Source organism: Pieris brassicae, chromosome 13 (assembly GCF_905147105.1).
Source record: "Pieris brassicae chromosome 13, ilPieBrab1.1, whole genome shotgun sequence".
In the NCBI taxonomy this organism is placed as follows: domain Eukaryota; kingdom Metazoa; phylum Arthropoda; class Insecta; order Lepidoptera; family Pieridae; genus Pieris; species Pieris brassicae.
The window spans coordinates 4,041,997-4,062,234 of NC_059677.1; the positions used below are offsets into that span (position 1 = coordinate 4,041,997).

Genomic DNA, 20,238 nt, shown 5'->3' on the forward strand with positions numbered 1-20,238 from the left:
GAAGTTTCGTGTGTACACTTGTACATTTTTTTTAAATATTATTGTTGTTGTACAGTTAAATATGTTTTGGCTTTGTACATTGTCCGTGTGTTTTATTTTATAATATGTTTATGTGTATCTATACAATCTTCTTAATATATATAAATCTCTTGTCACGATGTTTGCCGCGATGGACTCCTAAACTACTTAACCGATTTTAAATTAAATTGGCACACCGTGAGCAGTCTGGTCCAACTTAAGAGATAGGATTGCTTAGATCTTTAATTATAGTAGCAATTTTATTTTATTGCAAATCATTTGTCTATAATTAATTGACAGTCACAATTATCTGTCAACTCCAAAAGATCCTAACAGATGTCGATACTTTTCGACTGGATTGAGTAAGTAATCAATAGATGGCACTGCTATGTTAAACCGACAAACGTGTCATAAACTACAATTCAATATCATGATTACCACGTGTTATTGAGGCTAAAGTATAAATTAAATTTATTTTGTAGTTAACGAAATACCGTGAAATTCAATTATTTCTACTTTTTTTTAATTTTTGGTATTAGCATAGCCAACCACGTGTTACTTAGACCGAAGTGTAAATCAAATTCAAATTATAGTGACGATAATACAGTGAAATTATTCTTTCGTGTCACGGTATTAAGGCTAACTAAAACCACATTAAGGAGAAACGAAGTTCGCGGGGGCAGTTAGTTACTTATAAGTAAATAAATAAGTAGAAATACTTAGTCTTGCCATTAATACTATTACAATTGCTAACAAAATATTACTTTTGAATTTAGTATCTGTCATTTTAATATCATTATCCATTGGGTTTTCTTATTTTGGCGCGAATACTTTGTACAATATTTTGTGATTGCGTACAACGTGACCTCTGTTTGTGACAGAGAAAGATCTGGCCGTCCTCGAAATGTTCGTACAAAAAAAGGTGCTTAAAGCAGTGAAAGAATTATATATTATAATTATAATTATATATATATATATATATATATACAAAAGCTTATGCTTCCTGTTTTAATAACACCTAGAATCGTATCACGTATATTTAACGATGACTTAGGACTTGTAGCATATAAGAGACTCAAATATTACTCATACAAATGGTTAATATTGACATGTCAGAAAACAAATTGTTAACCGTTATGACCTAGAAGCATGGAGTTAACTGTAACTTTTCCTAAAAACACAGTGTTGTTTACAATTTTATGAATTTATAATGTAAAATATATGTATTTACGTCCAAAAGCTTAACTTACTTCTTCGTACGAGCCAGTAATGTATAAACGGTAATAGGAGTATTAACGGAGTCATCCACAATCTGAAGAAATACCAGAAAATCAGCCAGCCCCCAAGCGCCATTGCTGATAACTCTTGGTTCTCCCATTCGAATACTCTCCTAAAACAATTATTTTTTATTTACAGAATAGCACAATACATCATTGTATATTACATTAATCCATACTGTATTCTTATTTGTTTTTTTACGACTGAGGCGCAAACTAGCTGCTGTGGTCTCTGGCAGAATGACCAGCGCTGTGGAACAACTCTGCTTTAGCATAATGCTGAGCCAGGGCCAGTTATAACCACAGCACACACGCATTACACAATTAAACCTTTTTGTTTAAAAAAATTGTTATCTCTCTATTATTATTATTTATTTATATTTTCTTTTTGATTATTGTTATTTTTTGTGTTTCTGTGTGTGTGTTTTGTTGGAAATAAATGTTTTGTTATGTTATTAATGTAACAGGTTTGTTTGGAGCGCCATAATTGTAACTAAATCTTCAACTTGCCGGCAACGATCTTGCGAGCTCTCTGGCAATATACGGTGGTATAATATCAGGTGGCCTGCCTGTATTTGTTATATATATAAAAAAACTTATTTTTATTTTGGTTAACGTTAGGCTATCTAATAACTGACCAGGTAGTTCAATTATTAGCCGTGGTAATACCTGAACGTTCTGTAACTATAGACGTTGTTTGCTACAATGCTCAACTCGTTTTTTTATGCCATCTCGAAAAAAGATGACTGAATAATTGAGATCTAACAATTCAAAGAAAACATTTTTTTACCGGATAGAAGCTATTATTTTAAACTTATACTATACTTTTAAATACAGATAATACAACATTCTCTACCGCTGTGATACTTTTTGACATTAAACACCTTTTGTCTTCAATCACCGTGACCACGCACGCTGTAAAGCACGCGAAACGTCGGAAAAATTTAAAATTATGTAAAATAATTATAAGTTTAAAATAATACATATCTGTTAAGAATGTGTTTTCTTCAAATAGGTAAAAGCTATGTTAACAAAAGACAATACTATATAACAATTCGTTTTAGCAGCCGATTCCGGTCAAATAATTAAAGCGTAGGCCTTTGATAAATTTACTATAGACTACTAAGACCGATAGAGCGGCAGCTTCTTGCCAGGTCTTCTCGCTTTTATTAAAGAACTGAACCAATATTAATGTATTCAATTTGATTTATTTCATTTTAATCATACATAAGGTATGATAATAAACTTTCAACTTTGAATCGGATAAGATGTTTTCATAAAAAAATGTGCCGCCTGTGAAACTGCTCATTTTGAGTTGAGAATTGTATATAATCAATTAACATGAAGTTAAAAACATTAAAAAAAAAATCAGCGGCGCTACAACCTCTTTAGTTCTGCGCCTCAGATTTCTGTATCTGTTTCATGATCATTCGTCCATCTAATTGGCAAGTAGGTGATCAGCCTCTTGTGCTTGTGACAAGCCGTAGACTTTTCGGGTCTAAGTCAAGCCGGTTTCCTCACGATGTTTTCCTATACCGTTCGAGAGAATGTTAAATGCTCACTTAGAAAGAAAGTCCATTGTTGCACAGTTGGAGATTGGACCTAAGACCTCAGGGATGAGAGCCGCACGCTGTATCCACTAGGCCAACACTGCACTAATATAATATAAAGTTAGTGTGTGCTAAATTAGATATTTTAATAAAGATACTTACTTGAAATGATCATTTCCCATTTGAAATACTTTGAATATATTTTTAATAAATATTAAATTACTATATATAAGTGGAATATCAAACTTAGGCGGTTTTTGTATATATTTCGTTTCTTTCGGTCTCAATAGATGCATCGAAGCTTTAATCTAAAAAAAATATTTAGTAATAAAGTTTTTTTTTTAAAATAACTTTAAAAAAGATGTGTGCGTGTACAAGTGGACACACGTAAGAAGTGAAACTTTTTTATGACCTTATTTTTCGAAAAATGATGTACTACATGCAACTTTACAGATTGGTTAAATAAAGTTAAATTAGATAAAGTTTAACAAAAGGCTTTTATTATCATAGACATGAATACAAATAATACAATTATTTCATTTTACCTTATTACTACTAAGATTATTACAGGATTTCATTAATTGTAATAGAATTATTACTATCATTGTTATCATATATTTTTGTCATAATTTAATAGCTTCGAATCTCTTCGAATCAACCGTGGTAGGGACAAGAAAAAGATAGCGCGTAACGGGAAAATGTGACGGTAAATTTTTTTCCAACGCCAATAAAAAAGTTTCACTTCAATAATTTCAGTTTTAATATATTTATAGTGCAAAGGCTGCATTTTTGTTTATTTATTATAAATTTAAAAATACCGGCAATGACACATAATAAATGAAATAATTAGTGAGTTAACATACCGGATTCCATACAATGGACATCTCTAATAGAATCCTGGGACAGTTCCCTCTCGCACTGCTCTTTTTGGAACTATTTTTGAGGGCATACCATCTCTTCTCGTTATTATTTATTCTCAACAATGGTATTGATATTTTACCCAAAGTTTCACCCTTCATTGACTGAATGAATGACTCCTCATGTACTGCTATGTCGACTGTAGATGTTATATCCTTTATTGGACTGAAAATAATATAAAAAGTTCACACAAATGCGCAGTTCACACTGTTAAAACTAACGTGCGTTCCCTACTTGTTGAAAAAAAAAGTTTGAAAGAAAACATTTTTTTAACCGGATTAAAGCTATTTGTATTATTATAAACTTATAATTATTTACATAAGTTTAAATTAAATTTTTTGAATGTCAAATTTTTGCTATTATTTCCTTTTAGAAATTCGAGTTATAGATTATAAATAAATAAATATATATTATGAATACTTTAAGGAAATAATATTTTGTTCGAGTTACAAAGTCTAAATGATTAAACCGCGTATTTATAGGTTCAGCGGAATGGCATTTATTTCGATTTCGACCTAACGAGGTTCGTGTTATCCAAATTCCACTGTATTATTATTATTACAGTATATCAAAAACGTTATTGAGGCATTCTCAACACACTCATACATATAGTTAATTTTATAGAAACTACGCCATCGCCATCATGTATCGTCAACATAATTACGAAAGACTAATTTTAAGTGGGCCAAATACGCAATTGATTGTAAATGGTTGATGTCCTTTATACATCAATTAAATTAGTTAACTAATCAAACTGTGTTGGTACATCGTTATTAACTGCATATGTCTTATGCAAGGTCAACACGGTCAGAATTTCTTTTAAGTTCTTTATTTAATTTTAACTAATTCTTTTTACTACATTTAAAAAATATATATGTCGCAATAAAGTTGTTAAATCAGAAAGTTAATTGAATCTCTAGACAGTTAATAAAAAATTTAACGATATTCAATCAAAGTTAAGGATTACTTCCATCTTGGGGTATTCATTATAGCCACGAGTTATGTAACCTAACATTAGTTCAGTTACATATATATATTTTAGTTAATATTTAAAAGCGTAAACAATGTGTAAACAGCCATCGTACAATTGAAGCCAATATGAGCCCTTTAGTTTATACCACACTCATACATTCTCGTTTCCAATAATGTCCTTTAACATAAGTGTCACTTAGATTTACGAACTCTTCAATAAGTTTAAGTTTTTGGTTAACCACGCAGTTATAAGCTCATGTTTTAAACAATTAAAGCCAGTTGACACCCATTTTAAAACAAAGTATTTAGTTTAACATATCTACAAGAACCGCTACCGAACATAACTCACGCTACGTTTTTATTCGGTTTAGTTTGCACGGGTTCGAGGTTTAGTATAAATTGTATAAAAAGAAATATCCCCAAAAATCTTTGGTTTCCCCTAAATTTGGAGGGAAAACTCCAAAAATCGCAGTAGCAAAACCGTCTACGTCCGTACGTAGGTACGGTACATATGTACCTTTGAGTTACATTTATCGCCGACGCAAAACCAAGCTGGACAAAATTTGATCCTACAACAAGATTTACAACATTTTAATTGATCCCTACCATAATTTGTTTTTTTTAATTATAGGTGTAGTCTGTGACAAATGATATGCTAAAATCTGTGCATTCAATCTTAATATGTGTAATAATTTAACAAAAGACGAATCTCGAACAAATTAATTCTTGTCTGTATATACTCGTAGTCTTGAGGAAAACTTTTCAATTTAAATATATTTTAATAAGGATATGATTATAGTTTTTTATTTATAACAGAGAAGACACGACAAAACACAATACGTGCATGTATTCAGTGACAAGTGTACACAATACTATCTAAAAGAGAAAAGAAACAATTCAATAATAATAAACTCTTGGTCTGTAGGATCAATTGCGCAGACGCTACTTAAAAATTTAAGATCCCAGAGCTGGTGCTTTGCTCAACGAATGAGTATCGCAATACAGCGAGATGCCGGCATTAAAGGTATACTGCCACAGGGACTAAACTTCTTTTTTTTCTATTTGTTTTTTAATTAATATTATTTTTCTATGTAGAATAACGAGCAGTGTTGGCCAAGGCTTTAGCGTGTGTCTCTCATCCATGAGGTCGTAGGTTCGATCCCCGGCTGTGCACCAATGGATTTTCTTTCTATGTGCGCATTTAACATTAGCTCCGACGGTGAAGGTAAACATCGTGAGGAAACCGGCTTGCCCTAGACCCAAAAAGTCGACGGCGTGTGTCAGGCACAGAAGGCTGATCACCTACTTGCTTAGTCGATTAAAAAATGATCATAAAACAGATACAGAAATCTGAGGCCTACACCTAAAAAGGTTGTAATGCCACTGATTTATTTTTTATATTATTATAGTGGAGTCTATCTTCTGGTTATTGGTATTTCTTAATCAAATAAAATATATTTATGTAATGTAAACATTATTAAATTAATTTCAATAAATCTATGTAACATATACATATTGTCTATTCTTTTAAGCTTATCTGTGACCATGTCACCTTGATGTGCTAATGTTCAATACTTTAATTAACTTATTGACACAATAGGGTGAAATCGGACAAATTAACACTGTCTGGTGAAGTCATTAATGTATTCATACATTAGAATAATTTGGTTAATGGAATTTTAGTTTGAGGTTATTTTTAAATGAAATTTAAGCAGTGAATTTGTACTCAGAGTCGATTCTTAGCGGTATGTTACGGGACACAAACACTTTTCCGTAGATCAATGTAAATAATTTTATGTACTTAGGTTAAAGTTTTATTATTAATTTTAATTATTGTAATCTGGCTTTTATCATATATACTTGTATTTGATGATAGAGGGGTTTAAATTACATTTGGAAAGGCCTGGAGAGAAGAAAAAAGAGCCGACGCCCATCAGAAATTTCGTAGCAAGAGGAAATAAAAGCGATTGTGGCGAGAGATTTAATGTGTAAGTGCGTGCTCCTATTTCACCATGCCTCCAGCTGATGTCATGTGGAACATGGTGTGAAGGTTGCAGCTCCTTACAATCGTTGTGTACCTCGTGTGTGTATGTCAAAACATAACTTGGCGATTAAAAAGAGTGGCGGAGAGTTTATTGCCAGTTCTTCTCTTCCGTTCTACGCCCTCGATTTGAGAACTGGCAGTAAATGTAAAATTAGAAGCATTTAATGTATGTTTATTTTTTGACGTTCATAAGTGTACATTGTGTTACCTATATTAATAAATGATTTGACTTTTGTAATAGTAGTGAAGATGAGAGACAAACGGAAGAATTTGGAGGGCATTCCTCAGTCGGAGGTCGTCTACTAATCTAATGTATAGAATTCTCATGTCACGATGCTTGTAATTAAACCCCGATATGAATCGATCGATTTTCATGAAATTCTTTATATTCGTTAGGTCTGCGAATCGAATAACATCAATTTTTCATCCCCCTTAATGTTGGTTCGCCCCTAAATTTTATTTTTAAGACAATTTTTTTTTATGATACACCATACAAAAATACGTACAACGCTTAATTTTTACCCCTCAACGTTAAAACCCTATTTTTTTTTGTTAATTAAAAACTCATGACTTGAAAGGATCTCGGAGGTTTATATAGAGGAAAATTCACATAAAACCCTAAAAAGTTTTCATTATGGAAAACCGAACTGTTTCTGGGGTGCATAGCAAGATGTTCCATGTCGGTATATACTAAAAAGGTAGGCTAAGGAAAATTATATTATAAAGAAACATTACGTAATCACAGTACCGCGAATATAGGCTACTTTTATTAACTAATATTACAAATATGTTAGTATGTTTCTCTGAATTTTAAAAGTTATTATTACAAGCAAGCAATTGAAAGATAAATCAAAGCATAAATCATCAAACTATAAATCCGTGCGAAGCTGGAATTGGCGACTAGTTTTACATAAATTCAAATCCTTAACACTTGAATTATTAAAAGATACTTACAAAATAAAGTTTTTATCCCATTCCGGATCCGAAGTCCCTCGAATAGTATTTGTCTGTACCCTTGCGTTATCCAACTCGATGATACAGTATGCGTTGACATTCCCGCTTAAGTTCATGGCGCTTAACCCTTTTGCGCCATGAAGTGTTAATGACAATTGACCGACTTCGCTCCAACCGTTGTCAAAACGATACCATTGCTGAAAAAAAAAATGAAAAAATGTAACGTGAGTTACGTTACCCAACTTTGGTTATCTTACATATAATTATTATTATTAGTATTAGTTACTTATAAAGCGCAAACAAAATGTAAACAATCATCACACTTGAAGCCAATATCAGCCCTTTAGTGTTTACCACACTTATAAATTGTAGTTTAACATTCTCGTTTGCAAAAATATCCAATAACATAAGTGTAATTTAGATTTGTGAACCCTTTGAAAATCCAAGTTTGTTTTTGTCACCCCACTGCCCGTAATTTTGTGTTAATTATGAGCTCGTATTTTAAACCATTAAAGTCAGTTGCTATCCAGATTGAAACAAAGAATTTTATTTAAACGTCTCCATACAAAATAAAAAAAAATGTGTGCGTGTACTAGTGTACACATGAAGTGAATCTTTTTTATGACCTTATTTTTCCAAAAATGATCTACTATATGCAACTTCACAGAAAATGCTTGAATAAAATTTAACAAAAGGCTTCTATTATCATAGACATATCTTTTATTACCATACCATATGGTAGGGACAAGAAAAAGATGGCACGTAACGTAAAAATGTGACGCGTTTTTTTCTCTCAATTCTCATATACAATATTTTTATATATTTTGTGTTAATTATATAAAACAATAGTCAATAAACCTTATGTACCATAGAGCTGTTAAGAGATTAAAATAAATAATGATGTAAATGTTTACTTTTCTAACTGTTTTATATTCAATACACTCTTGGAATATATTTCCATATTAACTAGTTTAAACAAGAAAGAATATTCTGTGAATTACCATGACAACTATTAGATTTATTTTATACATTATTGTTCATACAATACCAATGGTACCAATAGGTCTGGGCTGGGTTCTGTATCTGTTCCGTGATCGTGTCTAAAAGATTAAAAATAAATCAATGCCACTACAACCTTTTTAGGTGTAGGCCTCAGATTTCTGTATCTGTTTCATGATCATTTGTTAATCGAATAGGCAAGTAGGTGATCAGCCTTCTGTGCCTGACGCACGCCATCGACTCTTTGGGTCTAAGGCAAGCCCGGTTTCCTCACGATGTTTTCCTTCACCGTTCGAGCTAATGTTAAATGCGCACATAGAAAGAAAATACCACTAGGCCACTAGGCCAACACTGCTCTTGTGTCTAACAGATCTAACAGACTTGTGACTTTTGGGTTTTTGAATGGAATCTCGCTGTTGGCCTTAAGGGCCTTTACAGCTCAGCTCGGGCTGTTTTGGCGAGCGTAGCTCGGCCAGAATGGCGTTTTGTCCCGCGGCTAGCGCAAGGGCGTCTCCTGTGAGACTCGAACCTCGGCTTGGGCCGTCGCGGGGCGGTCAATCGCCTGAAGGGCAGGACGGAAGCTCACTGGAGTGAGCGAAGTGCGAAGTAAAGGTCCTCGCCTTCCCCGGTGAAGGCGGTTTTTTACCCTAGTCTGTGAATTTCTATTTTTATTATTGGCCGCGCGGGCGGCATTTAATTTATTGTTTGCTACAGTAATTGGATCGTCCGGATCCGTTAGAATGTGTCGGGGCCTCCTACGAGCCCTTTTTGTCGGGAAGGGGTAATAGTTGATGCTATTACGCACCAGCGGATTGGGATGGTGTTTAGCCTTGTCAAAGTGGCGTGTGGACGCCAACTTCATCCATTGGGCTATGGTAGGGAGCTCCAGGTCGTGGTGGAGATCGACGTTTCTCACATAGAAGGGCGCACCGGTCGCGATTCTCATGAATCGCGACTAGAGCACCTGTAGCCGGTGAATATAGAAGGAGGCATAATGTGCAAAGACTACGCTAGCGTATGTCATGCACGGTCGGATGCAGGCCTTGTACAGGGTGACCTTGTGTCTGAGAGACATGTGACTCCTTTTATTTAGGAGGAAATGAAGGCGAAAGAGGACAAAATGGGCCTTCTTGCGAACGGCGGCTATGTGCTTTCGGAAAGACATGCCGCTATCGAGCGTGAGTCGGGTGATAGGGTTACCTCTGTCTTGAGGTGAAATTTATCCCTAGCGTTAGCACCGGGGTTGCCCCTGGCAAAGAGAACTGCTACGCTTTTCTCGGGATTTATTTGGAAACCCCATTTCCGAAACCATTCGCCTAACGACGTGGTAGCGGTCTGGAGTCTGTCCACGATGACACCTCTATCTTTGTGAGTGGTATAGAGAGCGGTGTCATCGGCATAGAGGGCTAGCTCCACATTGGGAGCCCTAGGGATGTCGCCGGTATACAGCGTGAACAGAAGGGGCGAGAGGACCGAGCCCTGAGGGACTCCGGCCATGATGGGGCGAGGAGACGATAACGTTCCTTCTACGCGATAGCGCATTGAGCGGTCGGACAAGAAGTCGTGTACGATACGCACGAGTCTTAGTGGCACATTAAGGTGGTAGAGCTTGTAAACCAAGCCGTTGTGCCAGACCTTGTCGAAAGCTTTCGCTATGTCGAAGAAGAGCGCACCCGTGGCTCTCGGTTTCAGGGAGCTATTCATCCCGGAGAGGATGTGCTCCGTGATTCGATGGACTTGATGAACGCACGAGTGGGCCGGCCTGAAGCCAAACTGCTCATCGGGAATGAGCCCCTTATCTAGGGCAAAGTCTAGGAGGCGCTTTTTAAGTACCTTCTCGTAAAGCTTGCTAAGCGTATTGAGAAGGCTGATAGGGCGGTAACTGGTGGGGTTGTTACGGGGTTTGCCTGGTTTGTGAATACCAATGACAATGGCCTCTTTCCACTGCGCCGGGAAGGTGCAGTTTTCAAGGAGGCAATTGAAAATGGACACTAGTAGGCATATCAGATGGGGCGGGAGGCACCGGAGGACCTTGTTCGAGATGGCGTCGAGACCTGGAGATTTACGAGGCAGTGAACTCTTTATTAGAGTTCTGACCTCGGCGATCGACGTAGGAGGGAGCGGCTCGGGAGGGAGGGGCAGTGCTACGATGCGTTCGACCTCGCGGTTCACGTGTTCGACGTGCGCCGGGTCGCTATGATCGAGATACGGGGTGCACTGCTCCACTAGGTTGACGGCTAAGCACTCGGCTTTTTCGTTGTCGTCGAATGCGTCAGGCAGATTTGGACGCTTGAGAGGGGGCATGGACGCCACCGTGTCGGTTTTAAGGGAACGCGCGAGAGACCAATAGGCCGTGTGCGAAGGTGACAATTCGCTGGTAAAACGGCCCCAGCGTTCGTTTCTAATTTCCCGCATGCGCTCTTTGACTCGGCGCTGCGAGGCGCGGAGTGCTCTGCGGTTTTCGTCGGTCGGTGCTCTGGCGAAGGCGCGAGTCGCCGCGTTCTTCTCGGTCAATAGACGCCTCGCGTCCGGGGGAAGCTCCCAGCGTTGAGCGAACTCATCTGGGACCTTCCGGGACGACTCGGCGACCTTGGTCTGAATGTGATTAGTGACCGAGGAGATCGCGTCTAACGCGTGAGCGGACGAGACTAAATTGTCGGGGACATTTGGGAGGGCAGAGGTGTCGGCGGGCTTGAGGGCCTCGTCTAACTTCTGCCAGTCGACAATGGACTTGAACCTCTTCTCTCGAGTGTTAGGAGGGCCGAATTCAAAGTGAACCGGGAAGTGGTCCGAGTCTAACTCGTGTAACGTCTCTACGCTTCGCGGCTGTAGTGCCACGTTACGTAAAACCGCTACGTCTATGACGTCCGTTGAGAGAAGGCCGTTGCCTGTTATGCCACGGCGAGTCGGTTGTATGGGGGCAATGACGTTGAAATTGAGCACGTCTATAAGCCTATTGAGGGCTAACCCATTAGGGTTCTGTTTTGAGCTATTCCAGTCCCCGTGTTTGCTATTGAGATCCCCGACTAATAAGACCGAGGGGCCCATCGCAAACAGGGTTCTGAGATCGCTCTCTAGTATGTCCTTGGCGGGAGGGAGGTACACCGACGCGATAATAATCGGCTGATGGCCGGTCATGGCTACGCGCAACACAGAGCACTCTATGTTGGTAAGGGAGGGCGGGTCTAACGGCGAGCAGTGAAGCGCTCGTCTATAATAAATGAGCGTACCGCCTTTCGCCGTAGGTCGGTCGTTTCGCACTACGTTGTAATTCGCGAATCTGGGAGCGCGAACGCTGGGCTTGAGGAAAGATTCCTGTACTAGGAAAATATCTATTTGGTGGCGAACGAGGAAATCTCGAACCAAATCTGCCTGCGGCTTGAAACCGTTTGCATTGAAAGTCACTACGGACAGTGATCGAGCCTTGATCCTAGACGTGGTCGTAGCTATTGCGGTGTGGTGGAGTCTGCAAATTGTCGCACGGACTTAAGGAGCTGGACGTGCTCGATTACAAGTTGCTTCTTGTCTTCCGCGTTATTGGCGGATTTGAAAGCCTCGGAGAAGGCGACAAGAGCGTCTATGTCTAACGCGTCTACGATACTAAACGCGAGATTTAAGGCGTCGCGGACCTTTTCTGATTCCGCGGCGGCCTCCGCCGTGTGGCTGAGGGCTTTAGCCGGAGGGCTCACCTTGCGTGTGGGCCTCTCCGTTATGACGGGGGTCGGCGCCGGCGCCTGGGAAGGCTTTACGGCTGCCGATTTTGTTGGCAGAGGCGGGAAGGCCTCTGACGTGAGCTGGGGAGGGCCCTCCGTAACGACTCCTCCTCCGTGACTTTTGGGTGTGAAACTGTCTAAAATCAATGACGATAACGGGACAACGGTGGTGGGGATGAAATCGGCTCGGCAGTAGATTTAGGGTTGATAATAAAATTCCTCAATATTGACTCTGATTTTCAGGCTACACGCTTTAAGGCATGCCAATTTCCTCATGATGTTTTCCTTCACAGTACAAGTGAGTGTTAAATGCGCACATATACAGACAGTACCTTGGTGCACAGCCGCGCATCGTACCTGGCTGGTGAGAGCTACACGTTAAAGCCTCTAGGCCAACACTGATCGATATAATTATTGCATGCATCGAACGGCTATGAACCATGGCCCATAATCAAATTGACATGGCTAAAATCGAGTAGCATATTTACAAATATAAGTTGAACAACAAAAGTTTTCTTTAGGAATTGGAATCTAGCGATCCTTGCCAGCAACAGATGTTATATATCCCATTAGATGTTTAATGATTTATGCCCTGGTAAGAAGCTACGGTTTATTTGGTTTAATAAACATCACTGACAACTTTAACAATGACAAACAACTTAACCAATTTCTTATTGACACTGGAACTAGCGTTTATGATACAGGCTAGGCCTAGTAAGCGCTAGTGCTCATAGAAGTATATTATGTATAAGGTTAAAAAAAATGAATATTGTATCTCAACTTTTCGTTGTCTATTGTATGTTTACAACCTTTAGAATGAGAGTCTTTTTCTTCGGTGTAATTGAGTATCGACAATTTTTTTTATTACAAGCAGGAGTTTTTGAGTAAAACAAATATACTCTTATTTTATTATAGTACTATTATGATATTCTTTTTGAAGCACCCGTTCCATATAATTTTATTACGTAGTTCAGAACATGTAGCATTTAAATGGCGGGAAATGATTGAGTCTTATACTCTGTGGAGATTCGCAGATATCACAGACAAAGCACAGATTACATAAAGCTATTTAGTTGTTGAATACCTACTATTTGAGATATAAATTATTGAGTAGGCCTAGCCTTTTTTCAATATATTATTTTTAAAACAACGATGTGGACCAGAGCTTATCAATTAAGAAGGTTTAAATATTATTATTATGTAAAATATTTTACAGATTATTTATCGAAATATCTATCTATGTACTGTCCTTCAGCTTTGTGGTTATTGTAGTGCATGTATTTATACAACGTTGCTATGATTAGAGGGCTTAGTTAAAATGCCTTAACAGTAGTAACCAAATTTGTCGACATGAACTGTCAATTTCATACAAATTTAGATTTCTACTTTCTACTACTGTTAAGGCATCTTGACTAAGCCCCTTGTATTAGTCAGTATACGATTTAGTATTGTCTTTTGTTAAAGTAGCTTTTACACATTAAGAAAAACACTTTTTGAACAGCTTTAATCCGTTTAAAAAGTGTTTTTCTTAAAGTATACGATTTGCACTTATCTTAGCACGAATTGCCTGGACTAAGCCTTGCCTTTTAATCATCTTCGGCATTATATATTTGTTTGCATAAAGTTTGAAATAAATACTTACAGATGTCATGTCTTTAACGATTTTTGTTTTTTTAATCATTTGCACTACAGAGCACCGAGGGAGATCTTTTAAAAATAACTGACGATATAAGAAAAGTATATGAGGTTACATGTACACAAGGGCACTAAAAAGTAAATGTCAATGTTATATTGATATGAAGGAAACAAAAAGATTGGATTACATTTATACGAAGAACATTATTTATTTATTTATAAAAGCTTGCTAAAGCTTGGCACACCGATATATTGCTACAAGAAAATTAAATACATTTTTGAAGTTATACTTCTTTTGGCGCGTTAGAGAAAAATTATGAGAGTCATTTTTTACGGTGCGCGCGCACGCCGTCACAAAAACCAGTCAACATTTTGAAATAAAAAATGTCCATTTCTTTAATTATGTAGAAACATTTTTTGTGATATTTAAATAAACTTTATTTAACTAGAAAATGCGTTATAGACTTTCAATGTATTAATTACCTTTTTCTACTGTTAGCGTCGTTTTTTCTACAAACGAAAAATAAAAAAAATGAAAACATTTTTATCTTGTTACGCCAAAGAAATATAACTTATAACGCGTGTACGTAAGTACACACAAATGTTTTTTTTAATGTCAGCACTTAGCAAACATAACATACACGAAGAGATAAAAAATAAAATTATAAAAACTAAACGAAAATGTCTTTTAAAGTATAAACTATGGATTTCCAGACCTAGGCTCTTTTATCAGATCGTTTTAACATTACGTACTAATAAAGACAATTTATTAATCATTTATTGGTTGTTGTGCGTTTTTAAGTTATCTTAAAAATCCATTCGATTGTCGTCCTTCAAAAGACGGGTTTGGAGTTGATATGGATGATTCGAGGCTCGCGTATTTCTTATTATATAGATTTAAAATACGAGTAAGTAATTAGGAGCATAGTTTGTACCAAGATATGAAACAGCATATAATAAATAAATAAAAAAATGTGTGCGTGTACGTACACACGTAAGAAATGAAACTTCTTTATGACCTTATTTTTGGAAAAATGATCTACTATATGCAACTTTACAAAAATTGGTTAAATAAAGTTAAAGTAGATAAAGTTTAACAAAAGGCTTCTATTATCATAGACACAACACACAAATTATTTCACTTTGCCTTATAACTACTAAGATTATTACAGAATTTCATTAATTGAAATAGAAGTATTACTATCATTGTTATCATATATGTTTGATATTAATTAATGGCTTCGAATCTCTTCGAATCAACCGTGGTAGGGACAAGAAAAAGATGGCGAGTAACGGAAAAATGAGACGGTAAATTTTCGTCCAACACCGATAAAGAAGTTCACTTCAATAATAAACAAACAGTATTTACAATTTTCGTAACCTACATAGTAATAATAAAAATAATTAAAAATTTAATAAGTTTAGTCCCTGTTGCGCTGGCAGCATTTCCTCGCTGTATTGCGACACTTATTCGTTGAGCGAGGAAAGCACCAGCTCTGGAGTCACCAGTACTATCTACCAGGCGTCAACTTAAATCTTTAATTACCGCCTGTACACGTGCAGCACGCCCCAAGAGTCTCTACTCCAAAGGGAACAAAATCAATGTTTGAGTAAAAACTTATATACATTTTATTATTGTTGTTTTTAATATTTTAATAAATACTGTGGGTACATTTGATTGTTATAATCACTAATATATATATATATATATATATATATTAGTGATTGAATTGAGTGAATATATATATATATATATATATATTACACAAACCATGTAGAAAAAATATTTCTGCACCTCACGTCTAAGTGTTAGCCGAACCGTCTACATTTTTTTAAACAAAGGTATTTCATTAATTTGTTTTTAATTGAATCAAGTCTATTCTTCTTATACAGAGCTTGACATATTCGGTAGTGGTCTGATTGATTTTAAAAAAGCAATTAAGTGTCGATCTCATACATAATCCGCTGTTTTTTATTATTTATAACATTTATGTTTTCCACTATTGTCATATGTTTTAAAAAATATAGCTAGTAACATATACTGTTGATAGCATTATGATTCGTGTGGTGAGCTGGTGTGTATTTTTTTATCATATGCTACAGTATATGTTACACGCTATCTTTTCTAAAATATATGTCTAATTGTGGTAAACATAAATTTTATAAATAATAAAAATACTAGTAATTTTTTGCTTGACTAATTTTTAAATTTAACATGCATGCGAGGTTATTACTACGCTTTGCTTTCAACTAGATTTCTGGAAGCGTTCGGTCTGAGCTGGATGACAAAAGTGTATTGTATATGGAAACCATAGTCCAGGCTAAGTTTTCTGAGCCTCACCCGAAAACAAAACAGGCATGGCAGATATGCGAACTGGTAATAAAAAAAATTGGAGCTGTTTTAAGATAGAGCGGTGATTATATATATAATTATATATAGCATATAGGATACGGCAGCGACCCTCAAATTCCACAACAAACTTTTTGCACTGACTCAATTAACATTCTTTCTTCAGACCTTCTAGGTCTGAAATACATTTTTGTATCATTATCATTTATTTTTCTTAATAGACAAGTCGATGATCAGACTTCTGTGCCTGACACACCGTCCATTTCGGTATCGCAGAAGCGAGTGTATAGTTTTTAACATTCTCTACAGTATGAATGATTTTGTGTCATTTACTTTGTCGTAATAGGCCATAGCCAATTATAAGATAATTATCTTTAAGCCTAACCTTCCTAGTTGAACAGATGCAATTAAGTAATCATATAAAACGCATAAAATTGTTGTAATAACTTCTATACAATGATCGTTTAAAAATAGGTTACGACATGCAATTAGTTTTATTAAGATTTTCTCGATCTTCTACATAAGTTTTTGTACCAATATATATCAACCTTTTTGGGTCCGGGACTCAAATATTACAGATATTGATTAATGTTCTGTGATCTTATAGGCAAGTATATTACCTTCTGAGGCTGACACTAACTTTTTGAGTCTAAATGATATTTTTCTTCATCGTACGAGTAAATGCGGTAAATGCGCTCATATTAACTCATAGGTGCATAGTATCGAACCGACGTATGACGTCAAGGATAAGATTCGCACGCTGAAGCCACTAGACCAACACTGCTCAACAATATATATAGAGAGTGTAAATATCGAAAGGCGAGTAGTATTCTACTCTGTAGTATTTTCCTATCATACTACTATACTAATATCAGACAAAGTTAATTCTCATTCTCTTAAGTCTATTTGACGTACTGTTCGACTGTAGATCAGCAAAAATTTTGTGACACTTGACATCCAAAGTTTTGTCTTTTGTTAACATAGCTGTTACACATTAAGAAAAACACTTTTTGAACACCGTGACCACGCACGCTGTAAAGCACGCGAAACGTCGGAAAAAAAATAAAATTTAGAATTATGTAAATAATTATAAGTTTTTAATAGTAATACATAGCTTCAATACGTTTAATAAGTGTTTTTCTTAATCCAAAGTTTTTTCAAATATCTGTCCTATACACTAATGATGGACGAATGATTCAAAGAATAAATAATGCTTACTTATTATTAATGATATATAAATTAAAAAATGATTTGCCGACTCCGTCTAACGCTTGATACAGACTAGTCCTGGAGATGGGTCAAACCCTCTCTGCTATTTAGACCATTAATTTAAAAAAAAGAAATGAATAGAATATAAGCACTTCAGTCAAAATAAGTAAAAGAACTAAAAATTTAACGCAGTATTAAATTCCTTATTTTTTTATAAAGGGTAGGGGGCAAACGAGCCTATGGGAGGTTAAAGGGTAGTTATCGCCCATGGTCACCCATTAATGGGTACGTTGCCGGCCTTTGAACGAGGAGTATACTATTTCCTTGCATACCTTGTAAATACAACAAGTAATACTTACGAATTGATCTTCAGCTGGCAGCTCATGTCGAATACAGTTTGATGTGGGGATGCCGTCCAAGGGTAAGTTTCTGTCTGAACAGCTCAACGTGATCAGCATATGAACAGAGCCAAACCCACAATCTAAGTCCTGCCAGAGTTCGTGGGTTTTCTCCTTTTCCAACTGTGACAGGTCAATGACACATCTGTGAAAGATATTACATTATTTGATGAAGTCATTCCTTCCTTCAACCTTCAATGTTGAAATGTGGTAGCGACATCAGCGGACGTATATTGCAAGAACTACACAGAGGTTGAATACAAAATAGACACAGACATAGATATAACGTTTATTTCTAACGAAACACACAAAATAATAATCAAAATAGAAACTTTATCAACACAGCCACACCCCATTTTTAATATACATCCATGAAACGTCCGTCGATTTAACGATGACCTCCCTCAAGCATCGAAATCAATTGGCTTTGGTTGGTTTAGCTCGTCTTCCATACTATGATACACTCTACATACACACCTACCCTCAATAACGACAATAATTGAGTAATAAAGAACTTTTTAAGTTGCTAAAAATAAGTAAAAACTGCGCAGCTGTGTACGTTCTTGGGATTGCTTGCACGTGTAGACTAATAAGTAGGAGTCATGGATTACGGATCTATACGTTTTGTTTTCTCCATTTAACGACAACTTTCTATAACGCCATTAAGTGCACAGTCCCTTCAGTATCGTTAAATAGAGTTTACACTGTACTTATCTTATATCTGTCGCAGTAAAGTAGTTAAATCAGAGAGTTAATTGAATCTCTAGACAGTTAATTAAAAATCGATATTCAATCAAGTCACTAAAGTTCCGTCAGACAAGTGAGTGAATGAAACGTTTAAAGAGATTTCTAAACGTTCCTAGACAATACTAACCTTACCTAACCATTTACAATTAAGCAAAACACGGAATTTCCAAGCTCTCAATTCGCCACGATCACAAATAACAATAACAAATTAAATAATCATGGCGGAGTCTTGTTTTAAATTGTTAATCAACACGCTGGCTTTCGGTCAGACATACGATAATTAAACGTTTTGGACGATGCTTTATTTAAATCATTTCTATTTAAATAAAGCTAGCGATTTGATTGAATATCGACATTTAATTAAATGTCTAGAGATTCAATTTACTCTCTAATTTAACTACATTACTACGACATATCCATCTCAAGGGCGACTCGAAATGTACCTTATGTATGCAATACCAGATTCTTGTAAAGCCTTTTAATTGAGAATGTCTGATACAAAACGGTGTATCGCTTCCGTATAATCGAAGGCCAAGTGTATTTTTAAAAACATTTACATTAATTAAGGTATATTCATGTTAATTATATGCGTACAACTGTCTCTGTATATAGACTATTGCGTCTCTTTCTGTGAAATTGTGTTCACACTGTGTTGATAAGAGATAGATGACGGTTTAAGCTATAATAATACATTTTTAGATTTGTGAACGTTGAGGCCTGGCTTCAGCGTGCGAGTCTCATCCCTGAAGTTCAAATCCGGCTGTGCACCAATGGAATTTATATGCGCAACACAGCTCGGTGATGGAAAACATATCAAAAACGTCTCAAATCCAAATATGGACTGGACATGTGTCAGTCAGGCTAATCACCTTATCTTCGCTATAACTTGTGTATGCAATAAAAATTATCAAAGATGCATTCTAAACTGTGTATGCTACAATTACGCCGGAACTCCTAGCATTTCCGGCTCGTGTGTCAATGTCAAAACTGACAAACAGATTCACCATGCTACCGATGGAAAAAAAAAAATCAACATACCTTCCGATAAAGTTTTTCTGCTTCAACTTATTCCATACAGTGACTTCCAGCGTGTTTTCATCGTATAGGAATAAGTTGAATCGTTCGCGCCATACTGGTTTAGATTTGTATACTTGTTTCGATTTGTGTGATTCCGAACCCAATCTAAAACATAAATAAAAGTTCATTTCTATCACTATTTTGGTCAGTTCAGACTTCACTTGAACATTGACCAACTGCTGACAGCTTACGAGATAAATTTGGTGTTGTATCAATTTGATTTTTACTCTCAAATATCACACATCTTAAAATTAGGACAATCAGATAATTAGGAAAATATGTTATAGAAAGGATATACATATAAAGAAACAGCGCTAACTCGGTCCATGCAAGTTGCTCAACAGTTGCCCGCAATATATCAGCACACAACTCACCAG

At 36.2% G+C, this 20,238-nt stretch overlaps 1 protein-coding gene across 5 annotated transcripts in view; it reads right to left on the reverse strand.

Moving 5' to 3' along the window:
• Window positions 1-20,238, reverse strand: part of LOC123717793 (multiple C2 and transmembrane domain-containing protein-like) — a 77,235-nt gene that overhangs the window by 6,622 nt on the left and 50,375 nt on the right. For all 5 annotated transcript variants that reach the window (XM_045673986.1, XM_045673985.1, XM_045673987.1 and 2 more), the window contains exons 4-9: window positions 19,823-19,966; window positions 17,999-18,182; window positions 7,734-7,930; window positions 3,709-3,928; window positions 3,008-3,153; window positions 1,269-1,408 (exon numbers count right to left, since the gene is read on the reverse strand). In XM_045673986.1, the coding sequence (XP_045529942.1) occupies window positions 1,269-1,408; window positions 3,008-3,153; window positions 3,709-3,928; window positions 7,734-7,930; window positions 17,999-18,182; window positions 19,823-19,966 (1,031 nt within the window). The remainder of the gene's footprint in view (window positions 1-1,268; window positions 1,409-3,007; window positions 3,154-3,708; window positions 3,929-7,733; window positions 7,931-17,998; window positions 18,183-19,822; window positions 19,967-20,238) is intronic.